The sequence below is a fragment of the Lutjanus erythropterus genome, chromosome 2 (genome assembly GCF_056507025.1).
Source record: "Lutjanus erythropterus isolate fLutEry1 chromosome 2, fLutEry1.hap2, whole genome shotgun sequence".
Taxonomy (NCBI): Eukaryota; Metazoa; Chordata; class Actinopteri; order Lutjaniformes; family Lutjanidae; genus Lutjanus; species Lutjanus erythropterus.
Window position 1 is genome coordinate 15783718 of NC_139318.1, and position 18140 is coordinate 15801857.

The 18140-nt window shown below is 39.4% G+C and overlaps 1 protein-coding gene across 2 annotated transcripts in view; it reads right to left on the reverse strand.

Moving 5' to 3' along the window:
* Window positions 1-18140, reverse strand: part of slc2a9l2 (solute carrier family 2 member 9, like 2) — a 145607-nt gene that overhangs the window by 46385 nt on the left and 81082 nt on the right. For both annotated transcript variants that reach the window (XM_084729580.1, XM_084729572.1), the window contains exons 10-11: window positions 17731-17832; window positions 16759-16834 (exon numbers count right to left, since the gene is read on the reverse strand). In XM_084729580.1, coding sequence (XP_084585706.1) covers window positions 16759-16834; window positions 17731-17832 — 178 coding nt within the window. The remainder of the gene's footprint in view (window positions 1-16758; window positions 16835-17730; window positions 17833-18140) is intronic.

Here is an 18140-nt window from a genome sequence, read left to right on the forward strand (position 1 = left end):
GAACTCAGTGAGTCATTTCCAGTGAGAAATCTGCTGTCATCACATATGTCATATGTCATGGGACAGACTAGAGGTCACAGTGACACCCGACCACCAAAATCTAATCACTTTAGTTTTCAGTCCAAGTGGATGTTTCTACCAAATTTGAAGAAATTCCCTCAAGGTGTTCTTGAGATATTGCATTCAGAAGAATGAGACGGACAAACCCAAAAACATAACAAAGCTGATTGAAATGAATTAATGAACATAAACATAATGTAAATTAAAAGGACTGTTCACCAAAAAATGAAAATATAGTCATTATCTACTCACCCTCATGCCGATTGAGGGTCGGGATTATTTTGTTAGTCCACAAAACACTGCTGGAGTTTTACAGGAAAACAGTGCTGCAGAATCTCCCAAACAATGTAAGTGAATGGTGAGCAGTTTTCAAATGTAAAAAAACTACTGGAAAAAAACACAAAATGCCTCCATATTAAATTAAATGTGTGGTAAACAATTCCGATGAAAGAAAGAAAGCTGATTGTTGAGCCTCATTGCCAGGTCGTGAAATATTCACCTTTTGGGAATGAAGCCAAAGCCTTCAAACAGGAGGAGCAGAGGTCTATTTTCTTTCAGACCACTTGACCTACACCATGTTTAAAGGTTATTATGTAACTTTGGCCCACTGACAGCAAAATTAAACTGCCTTCCCCAGCTTCAGGTGTTTTAATGTTCAAGTATTTTATTTAAATCATGAGACAAATACAGTATTTTGATGGAAAATGTGTCAAGTGGAAGAAAAGAAAAACAAATCCAAAGGATTCATGATCTTTATGTAAACAGTGCAGACCGAGCCATTACCTTCTGCTGACCCACAATCCCCATTAGGACAATTAATGGTTCCGTGTGATTTGACAGGGAACAATAATTATTTTTATCTTATCACTTAACAATGTGTATCTATAATGACTGCTTCAGTTGCCTTTCCATATTCAGCTCCAGCTTTTCACCACGATGCACAAAAGAATAGAATTTGCATTTTATCGAACAAGCAAAATTCAGAAACACCTTACAAATGTTCTTGTCAAAATCCTGCAATAGCAAAGATATTGAACGAAAAACTTCTGAACTCTTTCGGTCGATCTTAAAATAAAGTGATGTGTCCCACAGCTTGTGGTCAATATCAAACCGTTCAAATGGTGCACAGAGGGTCTAAAGGCTACAACAAAAGCTTTTAGTTGTACAAGGGTACAACTAAAAGCTTTTACCTTTAATTGATTTCTATTTTAGGCAGGAAAGCAAGCAAATCCCTTCTCACATCCCAACTGCCCCTGAAGTGACTGACACATACAGTGCAAGTGTTTTTCAGCCACCTGCCTAGAATCCAATAAATGTGAAATAAAATAAAGTGAAGCATCAGAAGTAAAAAGCATAAAACGATACTTCCATGATTCTTCAAAAGTTGCTATTTTGACAGCTGTACATCAGTGATTACATAATTATAGCCTGACTGAGGGGACAAAACCTGCACCAACAGGAGCTTCACCTGGGACGGTCCAGGCTCAAGCCACGGTAAGATCTGAAAATGCTGACAAGACATATTTTAATTATCCGGAGGAAATGTGGTTTGAAGATTTGTTTAAAGTAAAAATAGTGTAAGACAGCTTCACAAAAATCCTGCTGCATTAACTTGAAATTAAAAAATGAAAACAGCTCGTATCTGTGTTGAAATCCACAAGAGGCCAATTACAGTTCGATCTCAGTGTGCTGATTTCATGAATTAATGAATATTCCAACTGTGTGGTCTTAAAAATTTAATTAACTAAAATTATTATGAACAAAGGAGACTGCTGAAGACCTAATCCACATATTTCTGCTCATGCTGGCTATATGCATTTAACTAAAAAGTATTTTATGCAGTCTTACAACGGGTGGGTGTCATAACTGCAGGCTCACAAAGGTGATAGTAAATTCAACTGAGAGGTCGTTTTTTTGAAATTGCAGCAGTGTGACTATGAGGCTCAGCCAGCAAGCTGTGAAAACTGGAAAGTGATCCAAGCAAACAAAAACACAAGTAAACATAATCTACTGACAACACGATCAGTGCTTATACCTCCACAGTTTTGCAGTATGTTTCTTTTTCATTCTGCTGCATATCTCTTCAGCTCCCAGAGAATGTGCCTGTCCTGCCTACGTCAGATCTAGAAGGAGCAGGTGGGATGGATCACAGGGAAAAGGAAAGTTGGGACAGTGTGTTCGATTTTATGATTTTAATTAAAATGTTTTCTCTGAGATGTTGCCTTCCCTAAATTTAAAAGATCATCAGCTTTCATTGTTCATTTACAGTGCTACCCTGTGGGTAGCTGTCAAAATAATATGATTTTCTGAAAAAACATTGTATAGACTCAAAAAAATAATCCCTCTCAATCGCCACTTGCCACCCACTACAAGCATGTGGTGGTGGTTCTATCTGCCCCCTGATTGTACTTTATATTCTTCTCATATTTTGCTGTGTTCGAGATAAGGCAAGTCACGATTTATCAAAAATGGATCGAAGTCAAAAGTAAGGATGGTTCTCTGTGTTTTCTTTTTTTTTTTTTTTTATCTCCACCTACACCTGCTTGCCTGTGTCCAGCACGTGCACAAAGGAATACAAAACAAAACAACACTTCAACAAAGACAACTGCTTCACTTTTCTACCTTTAAAAGAAGAATTTTAAATGACAGCTGTCAGGGCATAAAACTGACGATCTGTTGATCCTTTGGCACGACTGTTTGTGTCAAAACAAAAAAAGCTTGAATCAAATCATGTATTTGGTCAGAACACTTGTGAGCTTCAGTCTTGATAGGTTCCTGCACAGGTTGTGAAGGCAGGACACTATAAAAGCAAAGTGACCAACAGCTACATTTGTGAGAGCTGCAAAGACACACACACATACACACACACAGGCAGGGCAGGCTGAGGACACAGCACAGGATGACTGTTCACTTCGTCTTAGGGCTGTCACAATATCAGATTTTCACTACCCGACTATCAAAAATGGCCAAAAGAATTCATGGTAACGATATTATTGCAATATCTATAGAATATCAGGAAACAAATGCTCTAACTCAAATGAATCTTTCATTTTCATTTTTTTATCTTGTATTATTTCTCATTTTCATCAAGGAATTACAATGAAAACACAAGTTTTCTCTCTCAGTGTGCCGGGGAAGAGAAGCCAACTTTGAATGATGCATTTACAGAAAGCAACCGACAAATCCTGCATATTCTACCTTTGAAACTTTTATTATTTTAATCAGACAGAGGAACTTGTCCAGGATGTCTCGCCCAATGTCAGCTGGGATAGGCTCCAGCCCCCCGCTCCAGCCCCCCGGGAAGAAGCGGTTACAGAAAATGAATGAATCAGACAGAGGAAGAACAGCCCTAACTGATAAAGAAGTGTGTGTAGGTCTTCTGTGGATAAATGAGCTCAAAGGATAGGCACAAGTTAATTTTACATATTAATGTCTTACCACTACTGCTGACAACGACTGTCAGTCCTTTAAAGAACTTTATTAGTGGCTCCTTTTTTAGAGATCAATTCTGTCATTTGCCCAAAGTGACAAAAGTTTTATTTTGTGACAACACTTTAGTTTTTGGCTGTGAGGGCTCTTTGATTCCAGCTTCCATTGATCCCTCACCCTTGTTCTCTTGCTGCAGAACAGGAAGGCTCACTTTTTTTAGATCCACCCAAATTTAATCTCTAGTGGGCTTGCTGAAGGGAAGGCATAAAGGGAGAGAGACAAGTGGAAATAAGGAGGAGGAGAGATGAGTCTGTACCATACACAAAGTAACATTAAGGCAAATGTGAGCTTTGCTGGGTTTATTTCCCAGTGGAATATTAACTATGAAATATGACAGAAAAACAACACTCGGCTTCCTCGAGTTACACAACAAACCCACCAAAATAACAATACGCAGACTGAGGTGTTTGATTTGAGGGGTGGCAACGTGGGTGTGAAATGTTTATTTTCATCCTTAGCAAAAGTCTAATCTCTGTTTTATGTGATAAGTGACTCACCAAGATTAATTAATATAACTTAACTCAACAGTGAAAGCAGCACACACCAACCATCCATCCTGATCAGATGTGAAAGCACGTCACCCTGATGAGATGACGGCCGCTGTGCCCAGTATCTGTGGCGTTGATCTCACTCTGCCAGACTTCCTCCACTGCTGACAGAGCAGGTGAAAACTCTGGCTCAACACACACGAGGAGACAAATTAACGCTTAAGTGTTTTTGGTGTTCTCAATGTGTGGTGACGTAAATAAAGGTAAGTATAACAGAGCAGAGGCACTTCATCAGTTACTCATTTCACCTCCGTCACTGCAGGTGTTTACTGTCGCACCCTTGCTAGGACAGACGCTCAATTAAAGTGGTTTGATTTCTAAATAGTCATATGCTAAACAGTATGTCACAGCCACTTCAAGAAGCACCATGGGAAAAAGCTGCTGGTTCCAAACTAATGAACACATCAGCGTACGTTTGCGGAAGTATCGACTCTGCCGTCACACACGAGAACAGTGACAACCTGCCCGGAGTTATTCACTTATTGACAGCGTAGAAGAAACAGCCATCTGAGGACTATAGGTAAACCAGTAGGAAAATATTCTCAGGAGGTTAATATTTACTGACTTGCCTCAGTCAGAGTGGCCCCTCATACAGCAGCAGCCCCAGCTGTTCTAATGTATACAGCATCAAAATGTCACCTGTCATCCCAGCCTCCCTGCAGAACGCAGAAACAGACAATACGATGCAGTCGAATCTTGTCTTGTTAGTTTGTTTGTTATGTCTGAGCTTGTTAGTCTTCATATATAGGCACCAGTATAATAAAGGCTGTAAAAAAAGGCGCGGTGAGGGTTGTGTTCTCTGGTTTGACAGAGTATCAAAATCTGACACGTTCGACAGCTGAATCAGAAAGAAAGAGATACAGTTAATGAGATGACAGTGTCAGCCTGCTAGAAGAAGGAAAACAATGAAGATTATTTGGCTTGAGTTCAAGTCAAAAACTGTTTTGATTTATTTGTTTTGAACCATAACTAGGGCTGGCAAATGTTTAAAATTACAGTATCACCAATTACAATTATATCCAAAAACCATAGATCTGTATACAAAAAACATCCAATGCAGGTATACTGTTTCAATACAACTTGGTACTGACTTATTCCCGCTGATACCTTATAGAGCTGCAACGATTAATCCATTAATTGATTAGTTGATCAAAAGAAAATTAATTGCCAACTACTTTGACAATCAATTGATTGTTTTGGTCATTTTGCAAAAATTTCATTTACTGGTTCCAACCTCTTAGTTCCTGCTTTTCTTTGTCATTTATTTTAGTAAACATTTTTTCACAGTTTTATGACATTTTTTTTAATTAATCGATTAATTGTGAAAATAATCTGCAGAATAATCGATAATAGGGACATAATGATACATTCAACTCACAATTCAATACAATCTCTGATACTGGCTTCAAAATACGATTTTCTCACGATTTTTTTAACAGAATGAGCTTGCAGAAAAATTATGACTGAAAAATATTCATATATATATATATATACATACATACATATATATACATATTTAAATATATATAAAATACAACATATATTTTCTCTTATCTTTAACAAATTAAAGATTATTTATTATAAAAAATAAATAAACTGCAAACTGCAAAAAAAACCTTATGTCCTCTTCTTAAAAGTGCAACTGAAATTATATTTTATCTTTAATAACAAAAAATAAATCAAAATAAAATTTTAAAAACAAATCCCACGTTAATATAACTAAATGAATAACACAAATAATTGAAATCTCTTCAAATTAACAAACTAAGGCTTGCATGTGTTCCTAGTTTGAAAGTGTGCTCTCAGCTTGGATTGTCCTTTTAACAGTTTCTTTGCTCAGGTGGTGTTGAGTTGAGTTTCTCACTATGTTGCCAGGTGACAAGCTGCATCATGTTGGTTGTGCTGCTTGTGTAGGTCTTCACTCTCTTGCAATATTTGAGCGCAGCCTGAGTCTTGTCTGTGATCTTCTCGCCCTCGTCACTTTTGAATACAGGGGGTCCTATCTTACACTGATCTAAAGTGCAAGTGGAAAGCGCGAGGTGCAATGGATTTAATTTATTCAAGGTGTGTCCAAATCAACTTTTGCCATCTTGCAGGGGTGCATTGGTATCCTGCCCTGTCCTGCCCCTTGTACCACCAGTGCACAACGGGATACACCTATCAGATGTGCCCAAGTGCCCTCATTAATTCACCAATGAGTTTAGGCCGAACATGCAATAAGCAGTCCAGAGACTCGCCTCTCATCACTTTTAACAAGCAGGTGCGCCAGGAGCACAAGCGATGGCAGCATGACGGCAAATTTACCAGGAGGAAACAAAGAGAAAAGATTTTCAAAGCCAAGAGACAGATATCCTGGTTCAAAGAGTGAAAGCACAAGAGTGCGCAACATATGGAGACAGCAGGACGTCTCCAAAACAACTTAATGCGGAAATAGTTTATTTTACATGAACGCTTTTAAAAAGTAAAACAATAAATGAACTGCAAATGTCATGCAGATATGTAACCTGTTATGTTTTACACTGAAGCACCTTGAAAATGTGTTGGATCTTATAATTCATTATTATCATCGTCATTATTATGCAGCTCTGCTGGCTGAGGAGTGGGGGAGAGAGATGGTACAGTGGAGAGGAGAGGTGAACCGATCCAGCCACCTCAACAGAGCAGCTGACCGGTCTCCTTTCCTCTCCTCTTCCTCCTCATCTTCATCTCCTCCTCCCATCCTCACTCCTCCATCCCGCTAACACTACTGTGGGTGTAGGAAACAGAAATTGCGCACAAAATTACGCACAATATATCCACACATACCTTTTTCTCTCTGGGTGGGGCCAGACTGGTACAGTCAGATAAGAAAGTAGATTACACGTTCTGCTCTTTAAAAATGGCTTTGCGATTTATTTGTCATCTCAACCGATTTCAGTCATCACACATTTGTATCGATTTTTAACTGTCTCACGATGCATCGCTACATCCCTAATCGATAAAGAAATAATTGTTAGTTGCAGTGCTAATACCTTAAAGGTATCAAGTATAACCTGCCCTAATGTTAAACAAATTAAAATGTTGTTTACAAACTTTGGAAATCTCATGATCCACAGAAATCCAGAAAATGGACATACAGGAATGGAACTATTCAGCGAAAACAACGTATCTATGGTATTTCCTCAGTCCAAAACATTGAAGTACGATCTCCAAAGCATTTATTTGGTTGTCTCTATGGTGACAGCTGAACAAATGTTTAGCTTCAGGAACCTATAGAGTGAGCCCTTATTACAGCATCTTGCAGTGAAAAGGTCCAATTAACCTCAACTAGATATATCTGCACCATAGGTGCTCCTCACTCACTCTGGTGTGTGGCAGAAGAATGGATTTGCTTCAGCAGACGGCAGTCCCACTTGTCAATCATCTGACTCAAACAATCTGAGAATCTGTCTGCCTGTGAAAAACTGATAAACATTTCTCACCTGGAGCCCCAGTAGCTGCCTGTGCCAATTAAAAGTCAGATATGTGGTGCATGTCAAAAACAGCACAAGCAGTAGTTTGTGTGTTACCTAACAAGAGAAAAATACATATTTGGAGTAACAGGGAAGATGTAATATAGCACGTTTCTTCAGCTGAGGCAATTTTATTGTTATAGTAGAAAACATCGGACAGTGACTTTCATATGTTAACTGAACTTGATTATACACAGTTGATACTGTTTTGAGCATCAATAACTCATCCCCCCTCGGGTACCTTTCATGTGAGTGACAATGGATGTCCACAGAACATTCTCAATCCCTGCCGTCCAGCTGTGTGTAACACTTGTCATTTGATGAAAAATTTTGTTCTTTCACGGTTTTATCTTGCTGGTAGCAAGCCTTTTCCAACAGGAAACAGCCATGTTACAAGCCGAATATCACTCTCTCACAGACTCCATTGGCAAAATCAGTTATTTTATGTGGATGATATGTTATGGAGTTGCCTGTCTACCACTGCCTTGATCTGTTAGTTTGCTTGTTATTTTGTGGCATTGGTGAGTCCAAACTATCTTTCTGAAACACCAAAGTCCCACAATGACACAAACTAACAGATCAAGAAAGCAGTAGACCTGCAACTCCCGTGTTTTGCAAGGTAAAATTGTAAGAGTGGTCCTTTTTTAGGTGGGAAAAATAAATATTTCTGCTGATCCTGGCCACAGCAGTACATTGCTTAGCTTCCTGGCACTCCTTCTGCTTCTCCTAACTGGGAGTTTGCTGACTGCCATCTACTGTGGGTAAAGCACCAACTACAGATAAGTACCTTATGTAACTCCTCATCAAAAAGTCCTAGCTATCCCTTTAATATATGTCAATATCACACTATTGCTGATTTTTTTTTTAAGCTCCAAAGCTCAAATGCAATATTGTGGGAGAAAAAAAATCAATTAATTTATCCCATCAAGTATTGCTGCATAGCCTCATATAAAACAGGTTGCAGGGCAGTGGACCCAAAGTCATCTATAAACTCTTAAAAAAACACTTTAGAGAGCCGTATACTTTCATCTTGGCTTCATATTCTTTCATTACACTGAGTATAGCTAGTGCAGGAGCACAGAGGAATACGGCTCCACAAACAATAAGATTAATTTATTACTGGTTTTGTGTTGTCCCAGGCTTTGTTGATCATAAAAATCTAAAATTCCCCAGCTTTATCCTTTATATTTTTAATAGCTGACCCTATGATACATGGATTTTTTCTCACCTCAGTAATTTGTTGGAGTGCTGTGCTGGATTTTTATGGGGTTTACTCTCACTAACACTCCACTAAACACTATCTCAAATAGCAAACAGCCCAACTTCTGATTGCAGCCTGTAATTCAAAACATTTGTCACAGCCACAAATTGAGGCTGAAAAACCAATTTATTACGACTTATGGATTTCATCAGACATCTCACTAGACTGCAGTTTTATGATTTGTCTATTTTCCATTTTGCCTTACATCTTGTTGCATTTTACTCCACTATTATCTGAATAACAGCTCCGCCACCTGAATAGTTTGCCCACATTCCCCAGGCTTGGCATCATCCATCATCAGGTGACGGGTGCCACCGCCTGCGATATTACCCTCAGGTGCAGAGGCCTTCAACAGAGCTCATCCAGCCTGAGGTGTTTTTTTTTTTTCTAATCCCACAACTGTTATGTGTACTTCTGAAGATAAATTAAGCACTGCATACTGAAAGAAAGGTAATATGTGGCCACAAATGTGTGTTAAGGGAGGATAATAGGATAACACTAGGGATAACTCCTGAAATGTCTTCAAAAGCTACTATACTGTATACTGTACATTCACAGAAACAGAGAAAATATACTGTACTCTTCTGGCGCAATCTATACAACAAAAGGGTTTCATATGTGAAAGTACATGCAAAACTGTACTGCAGTCCGAGAGGATGACAGCACCCGCAATTGATTAATGATCGACTGAGTGATCGACGTCACTCTGATGCTGAAGGTCTGATAGTTTCTGATAGAGAAAGACAGAGTCTGATGTTTAACATATTGGCCTACTTATAAATTGTATAATCTTACCAGTGCAGCTGGTTGGTGTCGATGTCACGTTGGTTTCATAGTCATAGTCAAGGTTTTTATAAAACATCTTACTGCTGAAGAATGTCAAAGATCAGACGCAGACAAGGAGAGAGAAATGGAGGGGGGCGGTGCAGGGCGAACTCTGGTGAGAGCAGACGGGTGTGGGTGTGAGGAGAAGAGAGGGAGATGAGCAAGGTGAGCAGATTAAGATAGTTTGTCCCAGAACAGTAAAATAAGGTGAAAAATTAAGTAGAAATAAAGTGGTGAAATTCTGGCCACGTGTTTCATTTCACCACACTGACCAAGCTCCATGTGTGTGTGTGTGTGCATACATGTGTGTACGAAGGAGCTGAAAGAGGAGAGACGCTGCAGCTGTGTGATGATAAATTATATCGGAGCATATTCAGCAACAGGCCCTTTTAATACCAAGTTTCAGTACCCATCTGATGTACAAAACACAGTGCGCTCTACAGTCCAGATATAAATGAAGCCTCTAGGCAAATAATTTGTCTCGAGGCTTCTTAGTAATTGAGTTACTTGAGGAATCGTTTCGGCCCTAATCATGTGTCAATGTTAAACCACAGCCACAACGAGCACATGGTAGGAATTTACCACTGCTGTGGTAGAATGAGAAAAGACACAAAAAAGAAGCACAGCTGATATGAAACAGAGGAGGGTGAGCCGGCAGCCGTGCTTACAGTTACTCCTTTCATGAGCTGGTTCGTGTCCCCTGCGAGCCTGTCTTTTCTTTGTGGTCTGAAGGGTGCAACCCAAGTCCCGTGAGCAACCAGCCTAGTTGTTGTAAGAGGTGTTCAAAAGGTTGTTTGTGGTGGAGAGAGGTGTGTGTGTGTCCATCGTGCAAGGTCGGCTGGAGTCCCACGGCTGTGGTTTCATCAACTGCCGCGTCATTACAACGTCAAGCGAAAACATGCTTCCTTCCATGGAGTTTGTGTTATGTAATCTCTCAAGGCTCCACATTCCAGCCGGCTGTGTTCAATTATCAAATCAGCCAGCCCACCAAATGAATGGCAGGAGGTGATATCTCACCTGGTCACCTGTTGCACTGGCCTTCTGGGATTTGTAGGTTTTCCCCTTTTTACCTCCCAGGCATCACAACAGTAATAAGCATATCTGCAGCAACTCATGTTCACAATCAGCTCCGCACACAGACAGAACAGAAGGGAAAAGAAAGACCCTGAAACATCCTTAACAGTCGGTGATAATAAGTAGGCAGAGCAGGTATTAATCAGATATGCAGAGATTTTAATCAGACATGGCAGGTGGAGATGCTGCCTCTGTCAAAATGTGTGATTTCAAAGATGACAGGTGTTTTACAGCTGTTCACCCCCGACACTTAACACACTTTCAAGAGTGTTGAGAGGAGGGTGAGGAATGCTTTGAGTAGACGCTTTGATCGTAAGAAACAACTCCACATGCAAAGTGTTTTGATTATTTGAAGGCCGGTTGTATGAGATGCTTATTGATAGTCACTGTCATGGATTCCAGTCCTCTCCTTTGGGGAAGCAGAGAGGAGTCCCTGCATAGGAAGCTAAGCAATCTACTGCTGTGGACAGGGTCAACAGCAAAATGTATTTTAACCAATGAAAAAGACGCCCGTCTAAAAAATATCATGTTTATCAGTTCAAGTAAAGGCTGTATTCATAGCAGTTTCACAACTTTACCTTGCAGCCAGACAGCCTTTTCAGATGGAAAAATGCAGTTAAGACAAGTATCACTCTCTCAAAGCCAACCAGAGTCCATGGGCAAAATCATTCATTTTCCCTGTGTTACTGTGTCATTTTGTTTTAAAAGTTTAGTTCAGACTTACCAAAGTCACACAATAATTGGCTTGTATAAGGACCTCCCTTGAAACAGGCTGTCTGACTGCACGGTAAAGTAGTGGAAATATTTTAAATATAGTTTACACTTCAATTGATATCGATTTTTTTCTGGGTGGCTAAAATACAATTTGTTGCTGACTCCTAGCTTCCTACACTAGGACTTGTCTCTGCCTCTCCAAAGTGAGGGTGTGCATCTACTGTAGGTAATACACTAACTATCACCCAACTTCAATAGTCCCTTTAACTTTTGCAACCTTGCTCTGTTTTAGTAGACATACTTTCTTATATTCAAGTCACAGCTGACCTGAGAGCTGTCTGTTCAGTTAGAAACTGATCCTTTAAGGCCTAAATTTAATCAATAAATCAATTACATACTACATATCTGTGTCGAGGAGTAAACTGACACATTACTGTTCAGTGGCCAAATCTTATAAAGACCATATAAACACAACCACTTAATGCTCCACATTTTACTTAATGTTTGTTTATTCCTGCATTAAAGTCAAGCAAAAGCCCTGTGGTATCAAACTGAGACACAAGCTGGTGCATTGTTTCACTTTACCAGTGGCTGATTCCAATGAGCAACGGGCTTTCACACAACCCAAAACAACTTCCCAATCTTTGCTGCGGACCTTGAAGCTGCAGAGGGCAACAATTTGCAGCAAATTACACTATTCAGCATCAAGATTTTAATCTAGCTTGTTTCACTCCAGCCTGTAATCATCTCAGTAGGTGACAGAGCGACCAGTCACAAGTCCAAAGGCCGTCAGTATGTCTGCCAAATTGTGTTAGAGGAGAAAAAATGACCACAGGTTGGTTTTTCTCATCAAGGAGAGGACCTGAGATACAATGAATTAAAACTATTGCCAAACTGGCTGTGTGTCCTTCAGAATTTTAATTTCTGGAACACTGCTGTCAGGGAAACTGATAAAGACCCACTACCTGATACCTACTTCACCTCAGTGTGAAGCTTCAGAGGACATTTGACAAAAGCAGATCTCAATGGGGTCGTAATGTATAATACGCATAATGCATGATGTACAGTGGAAACAGGCATTCAGAGCAAACCAGCCTCTGCAATTCAAAGACACAATGGAGAAAATTTGTTGCTTCAGAGAATACAGTGCATTATACATTAATGTAAATAGTACATATATACATATATCTATGCAGTGTACTTATCATTGTGAGTACCATGTGATATAACCATTTTCCAAATTTAGACAAATAATTTGCTAGTAACTAGTAACCGGTAGTTATCATGGGCTCTTTTGCAAAACTATTTTTAAAGGACCAGTGTGTTGGATTGACTAATGAAAACATAATTATCAATATTATATTCAATTTCTGCAATATTCTGCCAATAGATCCCTGTAAATCTTACACTGGGATCTACTGGCTCTTACACTTGACCTTTAAATAGGCTGTTTTGCTGTGCTCTGCCTTCATTTAGTGTGTCAGGGTTCATGAATATTCAAACAGTCTCCGCCTTCTCCATGCGCCCCACCCCCACAACCTACTCCCACGCCTACACAGCTCGTCTGCAGAGCCTGCAGTATCTGTAGTACTTCCCACCTCTTCCTCCTCTCTCTATGTTCAAGTCACTCACATCACTCAGTCAGGAGTCAACATGGACAGAGAAAAGAAACAGCGTACAGTAAACTGCCACACAAGGTGAGCTCCTCTGTGTCTTGCTGCTGCAGATGGGGTAAACAAGCGAGCGTGAAAACAAATCCACATTTTAATCCCAAAAGTTTGAAACATAAACTCTGAATCGCTCCTGCCAGTAAAAGAGTCTGCATCAGAGCAAAATCAGTGTGACTCTCCAGTGTCTCCTCCTCCACAAGATCCGGTCTGTCCCCAGCCCTCTCCCTGAATGTTCCCCAGCTCTCACCCGCTGTCTGTCGGCTGCGTGTCTCAGCTTCGTCCTGGACACACATGAGTTACGCACAAGTGGCTCAAGTGTTGCTAGGCTCACTGTATCTTCTTTTGTTCGATTGAAGCCCAAAACAACATGTTTCTGCCACAGTAATTAAACTAGTGTAGCTTTCTTGATACGTAACTGCAACTCGCTTCTCCTGTTTTATTTGCTACACTCTGCTTCTCCTGACCCTTGTCACTATAGCACCACCACCTCAATTAACATGATTGGCTCATTGGGTCCTTGACCTAATACACCCTGCCTGTCTGAATCCAAAATTTCAAGAGTTCCTTTGCTCACTGCAGTTTCAAAGCAAGAAATGCTCAGACATGGCATTTTCTGTCTTGTGTCTTGTATTACATGAAAAACCACATGGACAGGCAAATGCAGACACCAGAGAAACGGTAAGTGCAGAAAAAGGCAAATTACTTTTATAACCAGGCCATCGAACGGTGGGCAGGATCAGGGAAACTTAGAAAATCATCAGGCTGAGTTCTACAACAGGTAGTCAGAGCTGGAATACAGGTAGAAGATGATGATGGAACACTACAGCAACTAGGGAACATAAGCAATCAACTTGAAGGAGCAGCTGTGCAGACACAGGGCTGATTACAGGCTCAGTCAGGTGTTTGGTGTGGTAAGGCTACGTCTGGACACGTGGGCCAGAGAGATGAAGCAAGTTTGTGGTTGGAGGGTGACAGAAACATCAAAACCCAAACCCTAACAGATGAGTTAGCTAAAATGGTTTTATTGGCTGCTGGATAGAAGAAGAAGAAAGAATGAAGGAAGGAAAGAAAGAAAGAAAGAGAGAATATTGATGTGTGGGTTGTAATGACACATTGTAAAGACTGGAGCAGTCTTCAAGTCCTCAGTGTGCCCTAAGACTTACAATAATTTATGATCCTACTTCTTTGCACTCTGAAGTTTATTTCATTGCATGCTGCTGCTCAAACATTGTTTCACCCAGGTGTTTGATTTCCCATCCACACCAGGCTCATACTGCAGCTTAATGAGGGGCATTGCATCTCGGTTACAAAACCACTCATCTAGTCCCAAATAAAGAGAGGATTCACACAGACCAGCCTCTGCACCTCTGACACACAAACATGCTGTCATCGTCCACAAGATGTTCATAACACAGAACACACTGCCACACTATTATTATGACCATTATTGGTCTCAGAAAGTAAATACTTTTGCACTTTGTGAGAGATATATGCGTAATAACAGTTATTATTTAAGTAAGTGGTAATATGTTTCTAACAGTTTAGTAAGCACATCACTAAATTAAAGCTTGCATACATATTGTAGCTGCCCTAATTAAAATAAAAGCAAGGTATGAATATTTATTGAGTGGTACAAAACCTGACTGACTAGTATACTGTATATCTTGGCTCCTCTGGATACATAAAAGTGTGCAATTTATTGGCAGTTGTAAAGTGGAATTGCCTTCTCTAAACATTGTTACAGGCCATTGGTCGTTTACAGAGATCTGTATCACAACATGTCTAATCTCAAACAATATTGACAGGCTGTATCTCTGGCTATTTGTAGTTAAACACAGACATCGTCATATTGTTTCAGGATGAGGAGGTAGGCAAAAATGAAAAGTTCCAGATGAAAGAGCGTCTGATTTAATAAGCAAAGACTAAGCACTATTACAAATATACTGCAGCTATGCCCCTTCAATACATCATATCAAAAACAAAAATCAGTCATACTTTAGTTTAAGATGTATAATAAGATGTAACTTTCATACTTTCTTAGAGGGTAATTAGGGACACATTACAACATACCTGTACTGTAAACACATATCTGCTACTTCCCCCATTTAAAAACAATATATGAACCAGATCTACTAAGTAAAGGTCAAAATTATAGAGGAAGATGAATAATTTTTCTATGACTGTACGGACTTATTGTAATACTGTAGGGCAAATAAGTATGATTTGATCAGAGAAGTAGTCAACAGTCTTGGTTACTCTGTCAGTTGACTGGGACCAGCCAAGAAAGTTGTGTCAGCAGATATGTGGTTTCACTTTACAGTGCACTTCTGTTGTAATGTTCCTGTAATTAACCTCTAATTATAAAGTCTAATGAGGGTCTAACTGTGGAAAATAAATAAATTTTAGTTTATAGCACCCCTCTAATAAAGTCTAATAAATGGTGTAATACTGTCTGATAAAGAACATATATTTCTAGTTTTTGTCTAATTTGATACAAAGTCTGGCTTGTTGCATCTTATTAGTTTATTGATAAATAAAGTGCAACCCAAGAATAACCCTTCACCATCACAGAGCCACATAATCACTGTGTTTTCGTCAAACTTTGAAATATCTGGGCCACGGTTTCCATGGTGAAATGACTTGAGAGGAAGGGTGGCTCCTCGTTTATCCACTCACAAGCTCAAAGCACTGCCGGGGTCATCCCTCATGTGAATTTTCTTTTTTTTCCCTCCCAGTCATTTACCATTCCTTAGAAGTGAGGCGCTTCATTTGTTTCAATAGGCCATAAATCATTGCTGTATGATGGAAAGAAATGAGAAAGGATATCTCTTCCCTCGACAATTACCACACAAGCACACCTGAGCAAGGCACTGAACTATCAAAAGCTGCAGAGGAGATGTTATACAATAATAGAGGACAGTGGCAGCGCTGTGCAGCCTGCAGCTGTGTGCGCGACTGTTTCACCTTTTTATGTCTCCTTTTTCATCTCTTTATTAAAGAACATGGTCTCCAGGTTTGGAAACTCACATGTGCTCAATTTTTCCACACTTTCAACTATTCTGCTGTTCTCATCTCACCCTGATACACTGAGGCACTTTGCTGGATCACCGCTCCCTGGAGACATTATTATTCAGGAGGGATGTATATGTGTGGTGACAGCGACAGCCTCACCTTGAAACTCAAAGTCGACCTCCCACCAAGACCAACTGTGCACACTCACATTGTTCCCTGTGCATTTGCAGAGCCATGCCTTATACATACTGTATGGCTCCTCTTTAATATGCTAATATATGACAGCACCTTCTACTGCGATTCTAATTACTAACACACTAGTTGGCTGATTATTCCAAGAAATATAAGTCCTGAAAGTACAGCATCAGTTTTAAAAAGTGAGGACCAGAGTTTGGTCACTCACATTGATTATTCAACAAGTACTTCTCTGAATTATAGCCAAATATGAATGAGGAAATCTGCTAAGAATCTGACGAGTATTTATTCAATCTCTTTTAAGTGCAGTTTTGAGTGAAGTGGAGCACACAGGAGGATTGTAAAAAGAAAATGGGAAATACGAAAGAGGACAAAGAAAAAAAAAAGGAGAAGCTGGTAATGTAGGTCAGCAGTTTTACCTGGCCCGGAGCAAAAGGATGCAATCACAGCCAGGATACAGATGTAACTGAGGTAGGGCATCCATGACACATTGTCCTGTGATAAGAGATTGAGAGAGATGACATCACAGTGACCACAAGTTACAACACAGCTCTCAGCAGGAATATTACACCAAATATAACTGGGAAAATACATAATTAACAGCTCCATCCTATATTTTTTTCTTTAAACAGCAAACATCACAAAAAAAAAAATCTATTAAGTTCATGAGCACATCCTGCTGATCAGTGCTTAATAAGAAAGGTATTGATAGTTTTTAATGATGAGCAAAATGAGGTTTCAATATTTTTTGTAATAATGTCAGAAAAAAAGGAATGCAACAATACCAGAAACTCACAACAATACAAGTATAGTAATACCATGATAAAAAGTCCATGATGAAGTATTTATTGCTATATTTAAAAAAACAAGAAAAATGACAGCTTGAAAAAATGTCCCCTTTTAAATAAATAATCTGATGTGTACAGCATTTTTGTTATTCTTTTTTTTTTTTTTTAACTTAAAGTGCTTCTGCTTCCATTCTTTAACAAAAATATAATAAAAGTAGCTAGCCATGACCTAAGCATGTACAAGAAAATTGGCATGAATTATCTTTGGCAATGAATGCTTGAATTATGTACAAGTGCAACACAAAAACAATGTGGAATCAAGACATTTTTATTGCAATATTGTGATATTCAATATGTTGTTGCATCCCTATTATATATAATTATAAACTGTATGTGTGTATATTTCAGAAGACGAAATTCTATTCTGAAGAATAGAAGAAGTCTGAAGAAGTGTAACAACCTCATTCCATTAAATTATGAATCCCAATGGCATTTTGTTCACAAAGCTGGGCTGCAGTATTGAACACCTGAGTGTACTGTGACACCTTTTCACTTACAGTGTGTCTAGAATGAGGTCAGTGAAGAGGAGGAAGAATGGTTTACCTGGAAATTGAGGAACACTGTGAGTAGGCTGAAGAACCCGGCCATGGCAGAGAAACCAAATATGAGGAGGGGCTTCCTCCCGATTCGTTCTATCACTAAGCCCTGAGGAGGGGACAGAAAAAGACAGTATAACATAAGAGGCACTTCAAGTGGTTTCTGGACAATTTCTGTGCGATTATAAAGCCAATGCTAGGAACATGGCTCTATTAATGAAAATGTTGGCCTGTTGTATGGTTCATAAGGTCTACCACTATGGCCCAAACTGAAATATCTCAACAACTATTGGATGGAGAGCCATGACATTTTGTACAGACACTAATGTTCCCCAGAGGATGAATCCTACTGACTCTGATGATCACTTTAATGTTTCATTCACTGCCATCAGCAGGTCAAAATTTTAATTTGTCCAA